The sequence below is a fragment of the Panthera pardus genome, unplaced genomic scaffold (assembly GCF_024362965.1).
Source record: "Panthera pardus isolate Hobbes unplaced genomic scaffold, ASM2436296v1 HiC_scaffold_17, whole genome shotgun sequence".
NCBI classification, from domain to species: domain Eukaryota; kingdom Metazoa; phylum Chordata; class Mammalia; order Carnivora; family Felidae; genus Panthera; species Panthera pardus.
Window position 1 is genome coordinate 39088780 of NW_026526732.1, and position 22063 is coordinate 39110842.

The 22063-nt window shown below is 39.4% G+C and overlaps 1 protein-coding gene across 9 annotated transcripts in view; it reads right to left on the reverse strand.

The window, feature by feature from the left end:
- Nucleotides 1-643: 643 nt before the first annotated feature.
- The window catches only part of TPD52L1 (TPD52 like 1), a 110234-nt gene continuing 88814 nt past the window's right edge, over nt 644-22063 (reverse strand). For 3 of the 9 annotated variants that reach the window (XM_019418253.2, XM_019418249.2, XM_019418252.2), the window contains exons 4-8: nt 14633-14734; nt 10878-10892; nt 8983-9021; nt 5986-6046; nt 644-1291 (exon numbers count right to left, since the gene is read on the reverse strand). In XM_019418253.2, the coding sequence (XP_019273798.1) occupies nt 1163-1291; nt 5986-6046; nt 8983-9021; nt 10878-10892; nt 14633-14734 (346 nt within the window). In that variant the 3' untranslated portion in view covers nt 644-1162. Of the gene's footprint in view, nt 1292-4478; nt 4561-5985; nt 6047-8982; nt 9022-10877; nt 10893-11148; nt 11192-14632; nt 14735-22063 lie in introns of those variants that run through there. The other 6 variants (XM_053904525.1, XM_019418251.2, XM_019418254.2 and 3 more) reach the window with 6 other exon arrangements.

Here is a 22063-nt window from a genome sequence, read left to right on the forward strand (position 1 = left end):
AATAAACACTAAAAAATATTATATAATATATATTGCATGGATTATATATATATATATATATTAAATTGTGAATTTTCTTAGTAGGTCAATTCTGTGTTCACTTAAAAATTGCATCTGTAACTGGGTGTTGTATGGAAACCAATTTGACAGTAAATTTCATATATTAAAAAATAAAAAAAAAATTGCATCTGTAGCATGTGTGTCTACTTAGTAACAAATGTATGTTCCCATTTAGAAGGAAAGAGAAGTATATGATGTGGAAGGTAAAAATTCCTGCAGAAATCCGATTGTATTAATACAATGCTTTTTTTCATTCATGTGCGCAATTTGCAAAATGGAAGGTGTTGAAGAACTATTTCTCCCAGTTTCTAGCCACTCCCTTTTCAGATCTCCTTTACCTGAGTTAAATACTACTCTATGTAAAAAAAAACAAACAAAAAACAAAACAAAACAAAAAAACCCTACTCTATGTAGATTAGAGAGAATTTTAGAATTGATAGGGTCGCTGGGTAATTACCTACACACCCTCTTATGTACACCAAATTAGCATAAGTTGATTTAAAATAGCATCTGCAGATTCATAGCTACCACCTTTTAAAGTCTGTACTAGCCCTGAAAACTTAAAGAAATTAAGAATTCAAAGTCATCATTAAAATCGATTTTAATTGCTTAAATAAACATACATAATTGATGCAAGTGAGGGCGATCACAAGCAGTTTGATGAAACTTGCAGTGAGTCCATCCCGTTGCTGCAGACTTCTCAGAAAGAGCTCCATCCCGCCCACGTGACTGAACTGAAAGGGGGTGCTCACCCTCAGCCTTCAAAAACATGCACATCATAAGTCCAAGCAAAAATCAAAGCAGGTCATTAATAGCTACGGGAAATACACGTTGAATTACACAAAGACAAAGGTATGGCCAATTGTGTACCTGCTGAAGTGGGGATATTTTAAATTATGACAATCTACGAATACTTAAGTGTGATGGTCAAGTGGTTCATCATTAGCACACATACAAAATGGAAATCATTTTACGAAACTCCGCGGTGGGGCCATTCGAAGAACAGGTCAAGGCCTGGGTTTTTCGCAGTGCGTGTTTGGTCGCCGCATCCGAGGGCGCGCTGGGCGGGGGCGGGGCTCGGCGGCGGCTGCAGGGGGCGGCCCTAGCACTGCAGCTCCTCCTCCTCGGCCCGCCGGGGCCCGCCCCCCGAGCTCTGCGCGCTGGCGTGCGCCGTGGAGCTGAGCACCTCTTCAAAGCTGCCTCCGCCGTGGTTCGCCCCGCCTACTTTCGTCTGAAATGGGCAGAGACGCAAGCGTGCCGTTAGTTCATCGGGTCTGCAATGTTCCTGTAAGACGGATTACTCTCAAACTCAGAAATATATTTTTTTCTTGCGAAGGGACGTAAAGGGTGTAGAGTAATTTCCTTTAAGAGTGCTAGAATGCCATTTATACTTGGGTTCTGGGATAGGATCCAAAACTCCACAATTTTGTACAATTTTAGCAGTGCCCTCTTTATCCCGTCTACATCTAAGAATCTCAATCCCTTCAGGAGCATATCCAGATCTGTGGATTTACACTGTCTACACATTCACCCTGAGAACAGATGTAATCAAAATGTTACCGGATTTTAGATAAATTCCCTCAATTTAAAAAATGTATGAACATCTTTAAGTGACTTCAGTTTAGGCTTTCTACTGGGATTTAGCAAGGCGATCTGGATTCCTGACAAATGTGTTTTGAAAAGCGGCTGCATTGAGCATGCTTTCTGGTCTCTGCTGTGAGAGGTAGACAGGACTCAAATCTTAAGTTCTGGCCCCTTCACATCTTTCTAGGCAGTTGCCCTTATAGGAGGAATATCCCTTGAAATGCAAAGTTATGATGTTTTAGGAAGCTCCCTTTTCATGTACTTGTTACTGGTAATAAGAATAGAATCAGGAAGAAATCAATTTATAAGAAATATGGTTAAAGTATTTTGAAAAATTCCTCATAAAAAGTCCTTTGAAAGAATATTTAATGCTTAATGCAAGCCTTATTGATGGTCACATTGGTTTCCTTTAACTATTAACAATATGGAAAAACACGTTAAGAAAAGAAAGGTACAGAATAGAAAATGTTGCTTTTCCCAAAATGCTGACTACTCCTCACTGCCACCAAAGTGATCACTCACTCACAGGAACATAAGCCACACTAGGGGATGTATCCGCTTCCTGCCTGGTCTGCCCTTTAAAAAACTTAACCAGGTTTTAAAAGCTGTTTAATCATTGCAGAACAAGCACACACTTTTCTCCAATTGTCACTAAAATCCCTCTCTGCCTCTTTAAATTCAGTTCCTAAGTTGAATTTACCACCACGCTCGGGGTCAGAAAACTCATTCCAGAAAGTGACAGATAATAAATATTTTAAGCTTAGGAATCACATCGTCTCTGTCACAAATACTCAAATCAACCATTGTACAAAGCAGCCAAAAACAACACATAAATGAATGAGCATGGCTGCTTTCCCAGAAAACTGTATGTATGGACACCGAAATGTGAATTTCATGTAATTTTAACACATCACAAAATAGCATTCTTCCTTTGATTTTTTTCAACCATTAAAAAAGATAAAAACCATTCTTAGCTTACAGGCCATTCAAAAATAGGCAACCAGCTGGATTTGGCCCACAGGCCCTCATTTGCAGACCTCTGGCACTGAGCATGGATTCCTCCCCCACTCTGGGTCATCTCAGCACTGGGAAGAAGCAGGCGTTCTTTCAACTTGGTAATTTTTCACTATGTTTATTTCTTTCCAGAGAGAAACAAGAGTAATCTACTCTCTTAATAGTTCCCATTCTCCTCTTTATTGTATTTGTATTCAATTTTGCAACAGAAGTCACACACACTTTTGAATCAAGTGAATACCAAGTACTGATATTTTCTGTTGGGTTTTGTTGGATTCTCCTCTCCTCTCCTCTCCTCTCTCCTCTCCTCTCCTCTCCTCTCCTCTCCTCTCCTCTCCTCTCTTCTTGATATTCTCAAATCAAAATAGAAAAATAAAGGAGGGAATCATTTTGAAATAAAGCAAATTTGGCAAAAAGGGGAATGAAATAAAGGCGTTTTCTAACCATGTGGGTTGAGTGGAATAAAAGGGTGTCCTAACCATGTGGGTTGAATGAGTGCACACAGCAATACTTTAGGTGAGGAGTTGCTTCAGCAAAGATGTGAACAATAGACATCTTCTGGACTCTTAATCCAAGCATTTGTCACTTTGTCCCCAAAACTATGATTGCTGTTTGCATACAATTCTATTTGAATTATGGTGTTGGGCCTCCTAATCTCTAATAAAAAAATGGCTGGTTGAGAGGACACCAAGAAGTAATAAGTATATGTTGTCTTTTTTTTTTTTAAGGTTTTAAATCAGGCCATGCAATGTATTCATCAAAAAGAGGCGTGCTAAAAATATGGTGTGGTTGACATGGTTCGAAGAATGATTGGAAGGCTACGTGATTAGAATGGTTGGAAGGGATGTGCTTGCTTATTCACTGGAACATGGCAGAATATAACAAATATGATTTCACAGGAGCTGGGTTTTGGTCTGCTTGCTTGTTTGTTTTAGATGAAATACAAAGTGTACAGGTGAAATCAGCTGATATGTCATCAAGTAATGCCATCAATGATGTAGGCAAAAAGGACTAAATTTTACATAATTATGATGCATTGGGAAAATGTTCATGGAAAATCAAACTACAGAACTTGGTAAAAAAAAAAAAAAGGGAATAACAATCAATTGGGTATAAATGCCACCTGGTGTGTGACAGATTGTGCTGGAAGATGCAAGAACGGACCTCTCTTCACAGCAGAACATTATTTCTAACAGAACACAAACATGAACATGACTCCTTTCGTGTGGTGTTTTACAAACCAAGCCTAAAGCAGTGTGTGTGAATTGAACTGCAGACTATAAACCTGCAAGGAATGCCCTTACTGATTCATCCTTACTGATTTGTGAGTCAGCTGAAACAGCCTCACGATCCATAACTAAAGAAAGTTACAGAAGTTTTGAAGAAAATCTAGAACACAAAAGTAAACTATACAGCAAAGAAACTAGATAAAGAAGGGTTAAACCTGTATTATTTAGTCTGGAGGAAAAAAAGAATGAGCAGTTTGCAATTACTGAATATGAGTGGGAAGTTTTACACAAAGCACAATTATTAGCTGCTTATTCTCCATTGCCTGGGTGGGCAGAAAAAGAGGAAGTAGGCATTGACTGTGACATAGGAAGTGGGTGGCATGTGAGTCTTGTTAAACCCAGGGACAATCATGCAGACACAGAAGCCACTTTAAGAAAAGTCTTGACACAGGCTAGTATCTAGTCGGCTGAGTTAGTTCTGTGCTTGTCTGAAGGAGGAGGCAGGCTCTCCACTTTCCATCCCCATGAAGTGAGAAAAGGGAGAAGCTCGGAGTGTGGACCAAACAAATGATATGTGAGCTGCGAGCTTACCAGAGTTTCCTAAAAGCAAATGGAAATAGGTTGTTCTTTATTCTTCTTTTGCTTCTTCATATCTCCTTCTTCTAAAGAAAACCTAAAAAGTACAACTTCTCCTGTGTCAGAACTTATCTAACAAGTAACAGAATCCATCTCCCTTCGATTGTCTGAGGCTGAGAACCAAATGCAGAGAAATTAACTCCTAGGATTTTCTGAACCTTTTGTTCTGAAACTTGATATCTTAGCAAGAGAAATGTTCAAGGAACCACACTGACCCTCCTTATCAAAAGTTTTCCCTACCCATGGGGGCAATTGTAATGGTTCCTATGGGTCCCTATAACACTCAATAAGCCATGATGTTGACAAGAGGGGTAGTGAAATTACACAACTACAAACTGCTGGTAAATGCTGAGTAACAATCTCATTCTTGGGTCATAAACATCTAATCACAGGCTAAATAAAGTAGAAGTAGAAGACTGTGTGGAAGATCCTTCCCTAAGAGGAAAGACTCTTCGAGATCCTGTAGGAGGAAGACTTTCCAGCCTCACAGGCTTATCAGGCAGCACATGGTGGCAGAGAATTCAGAGGCAGCTGGATAATCAGCATGTGCATATACCTGCTTTTGATCTGGTTAAAGATCATCTGCATCCTTCATTTTCCCAGCTAGGGAAATACAGAAATGGTCGGTCTACAAAATAGTGATAATAACGTCAAGATGTATTTAAGTCATTGTTTAAATAAACAGTCTTAGTAGTTTCAATGATTTTTCCTGTTTTGAAAGTTCTCTATCTTTTAAGCCTAGATTGATTTTATTTGTGCTTTCTTCCTCTGTAGACTAACCTACCTATGCTCAGACAATATTTTCAAATGAAATTTTTTAGCCCCTCCCATGAAACAGACATATTTTCAGTCTAAACCTGGAAATCAAATGCATTATTACAAAGTTATGCATTTTGTGACTCAGCTTTATTTTCCCTCCATGATAATCCTGCTGTGCTGTGCTCAGTGTGTGAATGGAGGAAACAAGTCTAGGTGTCTGACAGGAGGTGGAAGGCAGCATAACGTGTGGAGTCAAGTTCACTATTGCTAGCCCGTGTGCAAACTGGAGGGGCTCTGAGTTGTTACTGACCTTCCACTTGCATTCTAAATCCAGAATTCACATATCCTTTATCCTATCCACAATCCTCTCGCACATACCTGTTTTCGAGGGGTACCACTAAGTTCTAATTTAGTAATCTTAGTTCTAATCTTAGTTCAAGACGTGAACACAAATCCCAGTTCACTTCCAACAAGTAATCACCCCTGAAGGGCTTACATGAACAACTCTGTGAGGGCACAGCAACACCGTTCAGTACTGGTTTTATTGATAGATTCATATGGAAAGAAAAAGATGGACTCTGTGCAAGTTTGCCTTCCTGGCTGCACCAAATGCTGGCGGCCCTGCCTTCGGAACTAACCATAGCAGTGACTAATGCTGTCCTGATTCACGGACCCAACGACACAAAATTCACTTCATCTGTACCTTAAGGCTTGTGACAGTTGTCTCAACCCTCTCCTCAAATGATTTGAAAGTAGGAGAATTCCTAAAATAACAAAAAAAGAAGAGAGGTCAGCCCCAAAGACTCACTGTCTTAGCAACTGTGCTGGTTGCAGAAACCGTGGCTTTCTGTTCTTATTGGTAAACATCATCTCTGCACCACAGCCATGTCCTGACATGGACATTTGCTAAATAAAATATTCAGATAATCAACTGTAGAATAAATAGTACAGCATTTTGTTAATGACACAACTGTAATAATTTCAAGGGGCACCGGAAATCATTTCCAATGAGTCAAAGGAGTGATAGCTTAATTTGTCATTTACTAATTAATTGTTTCTAGCACAGTACTCCTTTTTCCAGCTTTTTTTTTTTTTTTTTTTTTTTTTTTTTTTGGTAAGCAATGGAAAGTCTATCTGAAGAATGTTGTGTTAGAGTTGTCTCCCCTGGAATTTTAAAGTTATTTATTTCAGTAAATGTGAGAGAAGACAGAAATAGCTCCAGGGAAAAAAAAAAAGGTTCATAAATTTTTCTTTTCCATGCCTCAAAAGGTAATCACTTCGTCAATTTTCATGAAGTGGTGTTTCTGAACGTCAATGCTTTCATTGTTTTTCCTCGTAAAGAGGATATACTTTTTGTTCTCTTACCAAACAGGATCTTTTCAGTTATTGACATTTTATTTGTGACTCATTCATTGTGTTAAATAATCTATATACACCATCTTGTTACTTTAAGCGTTAGATACTTCATTTGGTGCTTTTTGGTTTCCTATATTGGATTTGGCCACATGACATCATGATTTAATGACACCATGACCACTGAAAATGATATCCCTAACTAAAGAAACAGGAACTAAGAAGGAACTAAAAATGTATCTGAATTCTTGTATCCATGTAAGCACTCAGCCACAAAGACTGTCATCATTTTCAAGTCAAATAACTCAACTGAATGATACTAATTTTAATAAGCTGCCCGTTATTCTGTCTTGAGTGCAAAAGAACTGAAATAAAAGGAATGGCCTAGAGGAATTTTATAAGGGAGAATGGCTATAATATATGGGCTTCTTTGTATGGTGTGGAGTGAAGCATGGCTCTAATACTATCAAGAGGAAACTAATGTACATAGTATGTTTTTGGAGTGCATTTGGCTTTGTTAGAGATTATCTCCGGAAACTGTGACACTCCAGATGGTCAGAAATGCATCTGCATTCATACTGTATGAATTAAGAACAGTGAGTTTACAGGGCCTTATGATCTCACATCTTATCTATAATGCAAGTATAAGTCAAATTCTTGGGTAATCCTCCATAATATTGCTGTTTCATTATGAAATATTAACAAATTTATATCTGAATGACTCAAGAGTATACATTCACTGGCACTTTACTTCCACTGTGGGTTTTATTTGGGCAAGCCTGCTTACATGCCTGCCTATCACTGATCAGTTAACAGGCCCGCGGTGGTCAGACAATTCAGCCTAATGCCTCATGGGTACATGTTAGATGAGTAAAAAATTTTTTTAAGTTAATTTCAGGCAAGATCATGAGAACTACATCTGCATAAGCCAATAAGACTACATCTGCATGAGGACTACATAAGCTACTAGATGGGTTCATAGAGCAAAACCATGTTAATTTTTGGCAAGCCCTTCTTTGGACACCTACACTTAGAATTGGACATGTAAAGGAGCTCAGGGCTGCAGGATGTGCTACTCAATTTGAGTGTTTTTATGCCACAGGGAGCAAGTCATTCAAAGATAGACTAGGCAATCTTGAATCTATGCTTTCTATTTACCACCAAATTAGGGAAATCAAATACTGCGGCTGAATTTCTCAAGTAACTATACAACCCCAGTGTGGAAGAAACATCATCAGGATAATAAAACAGACATTCCTGTAATTAAATTACACTAGGATGTGTGCTAGAGAACAGGGAGAAGCTATTTCCTCAGATTTAATCAGGTCATATACAGCTATAAATGACCCCAAAAGAATTTGGCTTCGGTGGTCTCAAACTATGCAGATTTGGTATGAATATACACTATAAAGCAGGGAGCATGGGGATAGTTCAGACTGTAGTGGGGGAGGGTCCTGGAGGCCTGATCTCCCACAACCCGCCCCCCCACCGTGCCAGCCTAGCCCACAGCAGCCCTCCCACGGCAAGCACCGTGGGGGAAGCAGTAATCTGGTTTTAGCCTCTTCCTTTAGATATGAAGAAACTGCTATCACTGAGGTGACTTTCCCAGGGCTGCCAAGTTCATTTATGGCAGAAGTGGGCTACAGTCTGCATCTTCTGACCCCCAGTCTGACATTCATTCTTCCATGCCCTATTACTATTAGTGTGCTTTTATCTAATTAAGCCATGCAAACTCAAAGTGGGGAATGTCTTTCTCGGAGGTTTCCATCCAGTTAGTAATTTTAATCACTTATTATTTTATTATTCAACAGACACCTCACCTTAGTATCTACCTTAAAAAATCCTGTTAATATCCTCTCTACAACCACAGCCCTCTGGTCTCCTATTCCTTTCATTTAAACTGTCTCCCAGGCTTGCATTTAATTCTGCTGAAATAAAGAATGTCCTTCCGCCTTTGCAGGTGTGTTCGTCCAGGCCAGTGCTAAGAATGTGCTTTACACAGGTTACTTGGTTTGTGTCACACAACAACATGTGCAGTGGGTCTTATTTCTCCCAATGAACAGATAAGAGAATGGAAGTTGAGAAGGTTAAGTGACTTGTCTCAGGTTACACAAATGAGAAGAGGCTGGATTTAAGCCAGTGTGGTCAAAAGCAGAAGACCATTATACCCTCCTTCTGTAGAACCCTCAGCCTTTTCTCCTGAAGGCCATCAGAAAAGAGAATACAGGAGGTCATGGGATTTCCTTTCATACTGAGAGGGGGGAAAAACTCCACAAAGTAAATATCAATAAAGTCACACTTCATACATTTTGCATTGATATTATATAAAGTAATTGACACACATTACCTCATAGCAGGCATACTTATGGAATGGCGAATGGAGTAGCTTCAGGGCAAAAGCAGATTAAAAGAAAAAAAAAGAGAGAAAAGATAGCACAACATAAGTATATGAGAAACTCCCTCCTCACAGTTCTTAAAACAGCAATTTCAACTGTCTGAAGTATTCCTTGCCCACCCCACCAAGATGACATTTGTTTTCGTTGGGTAGGAAGGACCACGGTCAGCTTTCAAGGGCATAAAGAAGAGTACACTGTTCAAGTTGCATGTTATTTTACTTCCTGTGGGTTCTCTGTGGGCTGGGAACTTTGAGGATGAGGAGAATGTCTGGTTTCCTCAGGTGCGCCCAGGAGCCCGTGGACACCCTCTCTAGGTCCAGCTCCCTCTCCCCTCCCTTCTGTTCAGGAAGAGAGGAAGGGCTGTACTGAGGAAGTAGAGCCCAGCAGGTAAAAGCTAATCGTTCCATTGTAGAGAAACTCTCCAGAGGAATACACGTAGTTAACATAAGACATTCAAGGAAACACATGGCAGGCAAACACCATCAGCACAGTTCAACATGGGAGCAAGGACTTCAGTATCCATTCCAGGACATCTGGTACAAATACCAATATTTCTGAGAATTCTAAGGGTTTCGGCCTTCTCTATTAATCCTATGGTAGCTGAGTCATCTTTTCTCTGATCGCCTGTAATTCCTTTGTGAGTTCCACTCAGAAGTCAGGCTGGGCAGAGAGAGGGAGCACTACAGGGTCACACTACCTGGGATGGCGCTCCCCCTTCACACTTTCCAACACTATCCCTGCTTCTCTCCTCCCAAGAAGATAAGAGTAAGCAATCAAACTCCTCACCCTTCCCCAACAATATCCACTGAGGTCATTAGTATGGGCAGCACTTTACTCGAACTCAGAAAGAAAAAGACAAAGAAATTCAGGGGGTACTTATGATCTTACTTACACGCTCCACTTAGAAACCATAGGCAAAACATTTCCTCAGAAGTTATGTTTAAAAAAGAATTACTAAAAGAAATTCATCAGCATTATTAATCTAATTCATCTCTTTAAATACAGGCAGTTTACTTAGGAAAAAAAATCCCCCCCTCAAAAGTATATCCTACCTCAAAAGTATATAATAAGATTCCACCTAACAGAAGGCTTAACTGGACAACTGCACATTTCCTATCATAAGTGGTCTTCTGGTAACCTTTCCCCTCTTCAGAAGGAATAGAAAGTTGAAGGTAAACCATCCACATAAGAAATAGTTATAAGAATTTCAGAAAAACAACAATCTAGAGAAAATAATTTTGTTTCTCAATTTTACTTTTTAAAGTCTCATAAAACCACACAACTCTTGGTGACTGGGTGGCTCAGTGGGTTAGTTGTCTGACTCTTGATCTCTCAACTCAGGTCATAATCTCATGGTTCATGAGATCGAGCCCTGAGTCGGGCTCCTTGCTGACAGCATGGAGGCTGTTTGGGATTCTCTCTCCCTCTCTCTCTGACCCTCCCCTGCTCTCACTCTATTTCCCTCTAAATAAATAAATAAACATTTAAAACACACACACACACACACACACCCCTCTCAATTTATGCTTTTTTTTTTTTTTTAATTCTTTCAATTCTAAGGACCCCTGCCAACGCAGGAACGATTGGGAATGTAGGAAGGGATTCCTAAGAGATTGCTCAGCAAGCGAAACTGGTGTAAATGACTCAGAAATGATACAAATACGTGCTTAAATAAATTCAAACCCATTAGATGCCCTGTACTCTGTAATTTCCTGGTCATGAACACTCTCAGGAAAAGAGATCTAGTGTTTTGGCTGAAGCACACCCACGGTGTGAGGGAAGCAGTGGACTCTGGGAAGGAAGGGAACAGCCAAGGAGCTGGCAGGGACCCAGAGGCGGCGCTTACCCGATGGAGTGAGACCTGCAGCCCAGGCAGCACAGGAGAGAGCAGGAGCAGAGTTAGCATATCAGGATGCAAAGACAGGACCACAGTGCCCTTTGTCCCCTTTCTCAGCCCCAAAGCAAAGACTATGCAACTCCATATATTACTCTTTTGGAGTATACTTTTTAATGTGTCTTCACAATTACTTTACCAACCTGTTATAAGTTGTGCTTCTGTTGTTCTCATAGCTATCTATAGAGATGGTTGGACTCTATTAAGGTATATACCTCCTCCAGAGATTTCACCTCCACTAGTTCACACACCATTTGAATAAACAACTGCGAAGTTCCAAGAAGATGCCAGTGTTATTATCAAAATGATTCCAAGAGCTTGCATTTCTTCAGAGTACTTTCATAAATGTGTCCTCGTTTTCACTTTGCAGAAAGCATTTTAGTTAGGTAGCCATCTATTAACAATGGTATTTTACAGGTGGAGAAGGGGGGGCAGTTCCATTGATGGGGCTATGGGGACTTCAGGCAATGTCAATCACGATAAAAGGAGAATCTTAGCTTGAAAATATGACTTGTTTTTAGAAAACATATCAATTTAAGGGGAGCTTAGGTTGGTTAAGCGTCCAACTCTTGATTTTGGCTCAGGTCATGATCTCACACTTCCTCAGATGGAGCCCCACATTGGATGCTGTGCTTTTAGCACTTGAGATTCTCTCCCCCACCACCCCCTCCCCTGCCACCTCTACCCCACTCACACTCTCTCCCTCTCCCTCTCAAAATAAATAAATAAACTAAAAAAAAAAAAAACAAAAAACAAATTGAGAGGTACTCTTTTTCTTTCCAGGATCTGAATATTGCTGGCAATCTTTTTGAACAAGTTCAGGAACTTTTTCCCAGAACACACAAGAAAATTTTACGGTGTAACTAACAAGAATATAGGATAATATGATATTTAAAATTTTTTTAATGTTTTATTTATTTCTGAGAGAGAGAGAGAGTGAGTGTGAGTGGGGAAGGAGCAGAGAGAGGGAGACACAGAATCCAAAGCAGGCTCCAGGCTCTGAGCTGTCATTACAGAGCCCAACACGGGGCTTGAACTCCCAAACCTTGAGATCATGACCTGAGCCAAAGTCAGACACTTAACTGACTGAGCCACCCAGGAGCCCCAGATAATACGATGTTTTAAATTAAAAAGGTATTCAAAGTAAAATGTGATAATTTTTTTAAATTTCTCTACTACTATTTTATAAATTAGCAAATTAATTTAAACGAAAAATAAAATCTTACTAATTTCTCATTTAAGAATCTTTATTACACTAAATTTAAGTACTTTTCAAATATGACTTTCACATATATTATTTGTTCTAGCATAATTTAAGACTAATAAAAATTTTTCATAAAACTTGTTGATTTCACAGGGACTTATCTGCAATTATATTTAATGTTAAAGTTATAGTTTGAGAAAAATATAGGTCCTAAGTTTGCAAAGTCTACAACATATTACAGGACCACATTTGAGTCTCCACTAACATAGGCTACATTAACTAACATTTTTAGCCACATTTTTTTCATTCATTTTTCATTCATTTTTAGAATGAAAGTGTTGTATCCTCTATATAGAGAAACAATTAATGAAAAGTTTGGGAACTTCTGGGAAATGGACTATCCATTACCCTAAAACAAATCTACACTGAAACAGAAGAAAAAGAAGTTAACACAACCTTGATGTCATACCCAATTAGCGTATGAACATGAATAGGTTAACAGATTACGTATGTGAAACAGTCTTCATTCTTTTCTACTTAGGAAAACTACCAAAACCTTTACAAAATACAGTGCACTCCTGTTAATGTACACTTCCTAACTGCCATCTTGTGGGGGTCACTTGTAACTGAGACAGTCACTTAGTAAGGATAAAAACTAGCAGGGGTGGCTCAGTCGGTTAAGCACCTGACTCTTGATTTCGGTTCAGGTCATGGGTTCAAGCCCTGCATCAGGCTCTGCTCTAGCAGCATGGAGCTTGCTTGAGATTTTCTCTCTCTCCTTCTCTCTGCCCCTCCTCCACTCACCCTGGCTGTCTCTCTCAAAGTAAATAAACTAAAACAAAAAACAAACAAAAAACCCCCTAACATTTATTGAGTGCTTAATACACGGCAGACTCTCTTCTACAACTTTTATAATGACCTGATGATATTGTCACTCTTACCCCCTTTCATAACAAGAACACCTGGGTACAGGTGAGCTAAGTGAATGTGGCTTCCTCATAACCTGACCACCTACGAGCTTGTTACGAATGCAGATCCCTAAAGCCCACCCAAGACCTACTGAGGCATAATCTCCAAGAGGTGGAATATGGAAATATGCACTTTAAACAGGCATCAGAGGTGTTCATAAAGTCCTCTCAAGTTGGAGAAAATAACACTCCAGCGGTGCTAGTGTTCCAATGAAAGGTTTCAACTAAGTATATGGAGAACAAATTTTATAAACATGGCACAATGTATTTTCCTGGCTATAACAGGTAATAGGGTATTTTCTGTTTAGAAAAATTATTTAATTAGTTTAGATAAATGTTTTAATGCCATTAACAAGACAAAAAATTTTATTTGTAATAATGGGGTTAATTAATAATCCAGAAGGTTTATCCATTCATCACATGCAGCCTCTGAAAAATTTCAGTTGCTTTTCATTACTGCATTATTAATAAATATGAATATAAAACAATGTACTGAGATTCATGCTATGTACTTAACTCTAGCCTCATGAATGCTAACTTGTTAAGACAGCACATGAATACTTGGCACAATCTAGTAAAGTTTATTTCTGAACAAAATAAACACAAAGATATAAATATTCATCTGCAAGTAGCAAAGTTGCAGAGTAATAAAGAAAGTAATAGTTTGAAGAATCCAGTGAAATAATATGCATAGTTTTTTTTAAAAGAAATTTAAAATGTATACTTCAAAAGTTTTTTAAAAATGAATTTGATTTCTAGGGAGAAAAATAAAATTGATTTATAAAGAAAAATTTCTTAAGCATATTGCCAAATTCAAAATAAACTGATAGGTATTTAAACAAGCAAAAAAAAAAAAAATGAAAGTAACAACACTATATGAGATAACTTACGAAAACATAATAAAAAATAAGAATGGTCAATACTACATTGTTTTTCTGGTGCCTATAGTGAGGACATTTATTTCTTAGTTCAAAATCTTGATGTTCACCCTTACTTTATATGATAATGAAATACTGAGAATAACCAAATTATGCAAGGACTATCTACCATGGTACCTTTTGGGAAAAACAGAATAAATATGTAATATTTAGCATAGAAAAAATATACTAGATGAATGAATGTATACAAAAATGAAGCCTAGAATAGTTTATCAAAGCATACTCCATTGAATACATATTTAACTTACTGTTTAAATTTTAATGAATAAAATTCTGTGTGTGCTGCATTCTTCTGAAATCCTCCCTAATTACTAATTATTGCTAATTACTAATCATTAAAGGAACCCTGTATCTTCCATTTTTACTAGGTCATGTCCTAATGGAGAGGGCATCTTTGGGACCAGGCTCACTAACCCGACTTTGGGACAGAAGACTTTCCATTAAAAATTTTATCTTAGTCACTATCACTATCAGCCACATAAAAATTTTAATCCAGTTAAAAAAGAATGCATTAGGAAGACCGGCCAATGAGAAAGTTTCCCTTCCCTCAGAAGGCCAAAGGCTTAGCGTCATTCCCAAGGTTCTTTCCCATGGTACCTCATGTCTCCAAACTTCTTGCTGATGGCCGTCCCAACATTGCTGAAAGCTGCAGTTGCCTTCTGCCCTGCGTGACTCAGGGTTTCATGTGTTTTCTTGTAGCTAGAAGTAAAACAGAACAATAGAAATACAGTTTATATGTCATGATCGCCTACAGAACATTCACCATCCTTCTCCTTCCTTACTTTGAAATTTTCCTTTTCTAGGGGCACCTGAGTGGCTCAGTTAGTTAGGCATTCGACTCTTGGTCTTGGCTCAGATCATGATTTCAGGGTTTGTGAGTTCGAGCCCCATGTCAGGCTTTGCACTGACAGCTCTGAGCCTGCCTGGGATTCTCTCCCCCAACACTCCCACCCCCCTGCCATTTGCACGCGCTCTCACTCTCTCTCTCTCTCAAAATAAATAAATAAACATTAAAAAAAAGAAGAAGAAACTCTCCTTTTCTAAACAGATTTAGGAAGATGATCCACAGCAGTTACTGATTCTATTCATTGTTTGGGGATGATGGGTTGGCTGCTACTTATCAATGGGAAAGTCAGACCATTAAATCTGAATTCAGGAAAAATATTCATATTCAAGTACAGATCTGAATATGCAGATCAGATGTGTGATCACAAGCAGTAGACGTGCTCCGAGAGTACAGAGTTATTCTTAAAGAAGTGTGTGTTTTAACTCTGCAAAAAGAGACCCTTGCAAGTAAACAGTTAGCCACCAAAAATAACACAGAAATTAGAAAATGTATATTTCAACGCGAAGACTTAGCTTTTATTGTTCAAGTGGGTAAAATTAATCAGAAAAGGGCAAAATACAACTAGTATTTAGCTTATTTTTCTAATACTCATAGCTGGGAATAAGGAGGACACATGATCTTAGGATACTGTAGTGACTTTTTCTAAACAGTTTTAGAAATATAATACTGCAATTATCTGTTCATAATAAGCCTATGTTCCCACTTGACTGATAAGCCTATGTTCCCACTTGACTGATACCTCGAGCACTCAGAGTCAAAATCAAAGTCCATGCAACAGGCCTCACGATGATCGCACCCAAGCTGGTCCTCTTTCTATCTGCTCATTCTGCTCCATCACTGACTTCCTCGCCAGTCCTTGAACTTACCAGGCCAAATCTTGCCTTAAAACCTCTGCTCCAGCCACTCTGCCGTGTGAGCCCATCAAATTTGCCAAGAAAAAGGATTTTGTTGTATCGTACATGCCCCACTTTGAAGAATTAAAAGGACCAAAACCTGCATCTTTAGGAAGACTGTGAGTCTGTAAGGCCTGAAAGGTGACACAAGGGAAAAGTAAAGAAATACCCTGCATGACCTGTGACCTTTGCATGAGGCTGGGACTGGGTATTAGTTAGAGAATTCCTTCTTGCATTGCTTCTGCATTTCCACAGGAATTTCTTGCAGTTAGAGCAAATATTTAATTTTCTTGTAAACAGTTCCATGAAGTTTAACTTGATATATTTGAGAATGCTTTGAATTTAGAGATGAGGTGACTTTTGAACACTTGTGTATCATATTGTGAATTTGAGGGCTTATTTTAAACATAAAAGACCTAGTCAGACAGAAGTGCATATAGTAAGCAGTAAGTGCTAGCTACTTTATGCTTTAAACACTTCTCTAGCAAAATATATGGTGGGTATATACAGGAATCTGAGTACTTCAGTGAAATACAAGTGGCATTTAAGTCTTCATCATGAAAAAATGCAACTCTATACCTATGTGCAATTTCAGTTTAAATTCAAACATATGGAGAGCTCAAAGGAGTGTTGAAGAGAGATTTTTAAGACTGTTAACTCTTTATTCCTGAGAATTATATAATGTTAAATCTGAAAGGCATTGGAGCCCAATTTCTTCAGACTACAGATGATGGGATCAGGGCCCAGAACAACTGCGTGACTTTTTAAAGACAGAGATAAGGCTAGGACCAGGGCGCCTTCCTTCCTTCAGAATGTCTTCTTGCTTTGGACACGTCACACATTCGAAGGTGAGTTATATCAGCTCCAGTATTTGTGGAGATAAATGGTAATGCATTTCAAGAATTCTAAGATGCGCCTCTTTTCCCACATTTTTATACCTCTCCTCCCCAGACTAACTACCACATTTCTTGAAAACAATTACTAGCCATCCCACATACATTACATAGAGACCAATAATTGAGGGAAAGAAATGTAGAGAGGGTGGGCAATGTCAGAGGGTTCTATGTGAAGAAGTGGTTTCCCAGAACAAAGGAACCAGGGACCCCATGAGAAATAGGCCATTGGGCTCAGAGCACTTAAAAGCTCTAAGAAGTACCACTCACAGTGTAAGAGAAAGGTCCCTCCGGAACTGCGCACTGCACAGATCCTGTAACCTTACACTGCATCCTGATTGGGCTCCATCTTAAGATTGAATGAAGTAATATACATCCCTATCTAGATGCGAGGCACCCACGTCTTGAAAAAAGACCCTCCTGTCAGGCCACTAAAAACTCCCAGGATGTCGTTATACTTACAATTTACTCCCTTTATTGTGGCATGGAATTTGGCACACAGTTTGTACTACTAATACTTAAAACTGATTTTCAACCCTATCACATAAAATTACATTCACTAATATGCAAATAATGAAAAACAACTTAAACACCAACCTTATAATTGACTTGACAACCTTGTAATTTAAATGGAAATGGTATTTAGCATTTTAGATTATGTCTCTTATTTTAAGCTAAATAGAAGTTACACATTGCTGAGTTACATAACTGATGAAATAGGAGACTAATATATTTTCCTTAAATAAAAGTCAAAATGGGGCGCCTGAGTAGCTCAGTTGGTTATGTGTCCTCCTCTTGATTTCGGCTCAGGTCATGATCTCATGGTTCGTGGGATAGACCCCGTATTGGGCTGATAATGTGGAACCTGCTTGGGATTCTCTCTCTCCCTCTCTCTGCCCCTTCCCCATATTCTCGTGTGTGTGCGCACTCTCTCTCTCTCAAAAATAAATAAATAAACTTAAAAAAAAAGTCAAAATATTAAGGTACCCTCAGCTTGCTGTCAATGGTGTGCCAGGAGGCAGAAAAATTGGGAATACATGCTCCAAGAAGTCTGTGTTATGTGCCCTTCCTCTGTGTTCCTACGACCCCTTCGCACAGCTCTTTCCGAACATTTTTTCTACCATGTTGCGATTCTGGTTTTGAAATCTGTCTCTGTGACTTGCTTGAACTTCCTGAGGGCAGGGACCACATCTTGTCCATCACTGCTGTGTCCCCAGTGCCTGAATACACTAGAGCAAGAACCACACGGGGCCAACGGAAGGAAATAGAGTCCAGGCTGATTCCCAGACTTCAGCTACAGATGCAGAGTCAGTACTTCCCACTGTGAAGCTCTTGACTCTGGAGGAGGGCACTTGGAAGCCTTAAGACGCGGGAAGGGAAATGTGTCCTCCTGTGCTCTAAAGCCATTCTGACAAACATCAGCCTTATAGGAACCTGCAGTTCCCAACAAGGCTGGAATCTGGTCCAGTGCTGAACCTTTCTTTGACCAAAGTGTAGATAGCACAGAGCAGCTCACGCTTTAATTCACCGAAGACTTCTTACTGGGAGATTTTTTATTTAGTGTACAAGTAAAATTTCTATTTCTCAGTGAAAGTCAACAGGAACACAGGCTTTACTTTTCAGAGACTGGCTGGAATGGGTAGGTTTTTTTTTTTTCAGCTTTACTAAGGTATAACTGACAAATAAAATTGTAAGATATTTAAAGCGTACACCGTGATGATTTGATATACATACACATTGTGAAAGAATTCCTCCCACTTAGTTAATTAACACATCCATCACCTCACATGTTTATATATATATTTTGGTGAGAATATTGAAGTCCTACTCTCTTTGCAAATTTCAGTCGTACCATACAGTTATCAAGTAGAGTCACTCTTTTATACATCAGATCCTCAGAATTTTAGTCATCTTATAACTGGAAGTCTGTGTTCTTTTACCAAACGTTCTCTATTTTCCCCACACCATTGTGCCTAGCCACCACCCTTCCACTCTCTGCTTCCGAGAATTTGACTTAAAAAAAAAAATGTTTTTTTTAGATTCCATGTACAACTGATACCATGCAGTATCTGTCCTTCTCTGTCTGACTTATTTCACTTAGCATAATGCCCTCAAGGTTTGTCTGTAGTGTCTCAAGGCAGGATTTCCTTCCTGGTCATGGCTGAATGATATTCCTTTGTATATGTATATATGCCACATTTTCTTTAAGGAATGGATAGCAGTTAATGCCAGGACAGCTTAACTGTTTGGCTGGTGCACTGACCAGGAGGTTATCAGTAGTGAGGGGTAAGGTTCTCTGCAAGCCAGCCAAAAGGGATTCTGCTGACTTTTCACACAGTTCATCTTGTCATGTCTTACTGATTTGAAAGTAGTGTTAATCAAAAGAAGAAAGCAGGTGTTCTACAATGTTTTGATTTAAAGTATTTTTTTACACACAAATAGAAGTAAATTTTAAAAATTCAACAGTCTTTTGGGGTGCTTGGGTGGCTCAGTCGGTTGAGCATCCGACTTTGGCTCAGGTCATGATCTCGCAGTTCGTGAGTTCGAGCCCCTCTTTGGGCTCTGTGCTGACAGCTCAGGACTTGGAGCCAGCTTCAGATTCTGTGTCTCCCTCTTTCTCTGCCCCTCCCGTGCTCCTGCTCTGTCTGTCTCTCTTTCTCTCTCTCTCAAAAATAAACATTATTTTTTTTTTAATTCAACAGTCTTTTTACAAGAAGATATTTTATAGCACAGGTATACTTTCTGTTATGGGATTTTAAAAAGATTATTATTTTAACAGTGGCCCATGCACGTCTCCCCAAAGACACCAAAGTTTTGAGGCTTATTTTCTTTGGAAGTTTCCCTAAACACTACCAAAATATAGTTATCACTTAAACCTGAAAGAGTCTACTTCCTGCCTTCTGTGATAAGATAAAAGCCGAAAGGTAAGCAGAATAAACAGCTGTCTAAGACATTGACTATGTGTATCTTTTGAAATGAGGTCTTTAATCTTCTCTGGCACTTCCAAACTCCACGGTGCTACAACAGCTTCTCATAAAAAAGAGGGAATGATCATTATTGACTATAATGGTTTGGAAGTCTTAGAAGCACAAAAATCAAAGAGCAAGTAAATCACATGCTCAATTCAAGTTTTCTTAATGCTGAATTTTACTCCTCTTTATGTAGGATGGAGTTATTAATTGTTCCAAAAGGATTTCCTTCCCCAAACCTTCTCCTCTTGGCAGCCCCACCATTTGGTCTGTGGTACAACTCAGAAGGGTTTATTAGTGGGGAAATGTCAGGGGTTAGCAAAGGCTGAACACTCACTGGAATGAAGCTTATCAGCTTGAATAGCTCACCAGAACATCGCATTTCTGAATCCCTACTCCTTCTACCTAAGAAGAGATTCAATTTTTCCTCTGGTGGCCTCCCTACCTCTAACACTCCAAAGCCACCCACCTCCCTCATCCATGCCTCTTTAAAGTCTAAAGACAACACAAAAAAGCAGCAGAGAACAAACAACAACAAAAACCCCAGCAGCAGCAACAACAACAACAACAAAAGGAGGTGGTGGGAATTTCTGGTGTATGTTCTTAGATTCCAGATCAAAGCCATACAAACTATGACAAAAACAACAGCAACAACAAACCCCAGTTTACAGATGATCTTTTTACTTGCTGCTGTATGGTTATCTTTCTATAAAGGAGATCATTTCAGTCTGCTATATAATTATTTCTATCATTCAGTCCTATTCCTCTTTGAATCCTACCACAGGCTAAAATATGCCAAGATCCTTCATTAACATATCATAGATTTTCTTTTCAGTATAAATCAAACTAAATAGGTCATGATTGCTTAATCAGTATGCAAAGTATTGCCTCTGGGAATCACCTTCAATCCTCTGACAGCTAAAATTCTCTTTAGTGCTTTGAAATTTAATTTTACTCAACCTCACCTTACCCCAGCTTCTCATTCTCTCACATCAAAATTTTCATCCTATGAGGTGTAGATCTTGTCCCAGAATGGGTAACATGGCACTAACAGCAGGGATTTAATTAATTCAAGGGGAAAATAGATTCTGTTACCAAGCCCCGCCCCCCGCTCCCCCACCCCCCCCACCATGTGATTAAGACTTTTCCCCCTCTATCAGCAGCCAAGAAAAGAGGGCAGGAGAAAGGTGCTTTCCTGGAATCGTGTTACTGATATACTCATGCCTTCCACTTAAGGATTGATTCTTCCGTACAAAGTAAGGTTCATATCATTCCTAAGAGTGAGGAATCCATGATCACCCAGATTTATTAAATAATCTCTGAATAACTGTCATCTAGTCCTGCAGCTTTCAATGACATCAACATGCAGATGACTCCGCATGTCCATTTCCATCCTTGACTCTTCCTCTGAGTTGCCTTCTAGATGTATGCACTTGTTTGTCTATTGGGTATTTCAGTCAGCACACACCAAAACAAAATTCTTGGGTCTCCCCCTCCCTCAGACTTGTTTTCTAGAACAGCATATAGGCCTACAAAGTATCAGAAACTGTCCTGCCTGTTTACAAATATTAACTCCTTGAATTCTTAGTACCTATGAGATAGGTACTAATATGATCTCATTTCATGGATGCAGGGGACCTAGACTGCAATGCAAGCAATTGGAGTCCATAGCCCACGGGCTTGGCCACAATGCTACATGCCCATTGCTGCAAACAGTCCCTATGCTCAACCAGCTGCCCGTGTCAAAGACCTGACAGTCATATTTGATCCCTCTACCTCCCGCATGTCTCAGCCCCAAACCACTGAGAAGTCCCATTGGCCTGGCCTCCAATTCTGTCCCCTTTCTGTTGCTCACTAGCCTCACTGACCTGGATTACTACAACAGTCTCTGAAATGATTTTCCAGTCTCCACAATCTATATAACACAAAGTTACCAGAGTGATTTTTTTTTTAAAGGTGAATTCGAACAGATCACTTGCTGCTTCAAATCCTCCAGTGGCATCCAAAACCTTGCAATAAGATCCCCCCCTTCTCCACATGGGCTGCGAGGCCCCCGAGATTCCCACCTCAGCCCCTCTCACTACCACACTTTCTTTGGGCTCCTGACATGTACAAAACCGCTTCTTGCCCCAAGGTCTTTGCAGCAAATTTTGTCTCAACCCCAAAGCTCTCCCCTACATCATCACAAGACTAGATCATTCTAGTCATTCAGGTATTAGCTCAGAGTAACCTCCCAGGACAGGACATCCCTGACCGGGACTCAATCACAGTGCTTCTGCCCTCTCCTCTGGCCCATCACCCTGTGCTGTTTTCATCATAGTACTTCCTGACAGCATCTCCTGTGTTTGCTTTGGTGCTGGTTTCATGCTCTTTTCCATTTCAACACTCTAAGAAGGTTGGAACTTTGTCCATCTTGTTGAATCCTG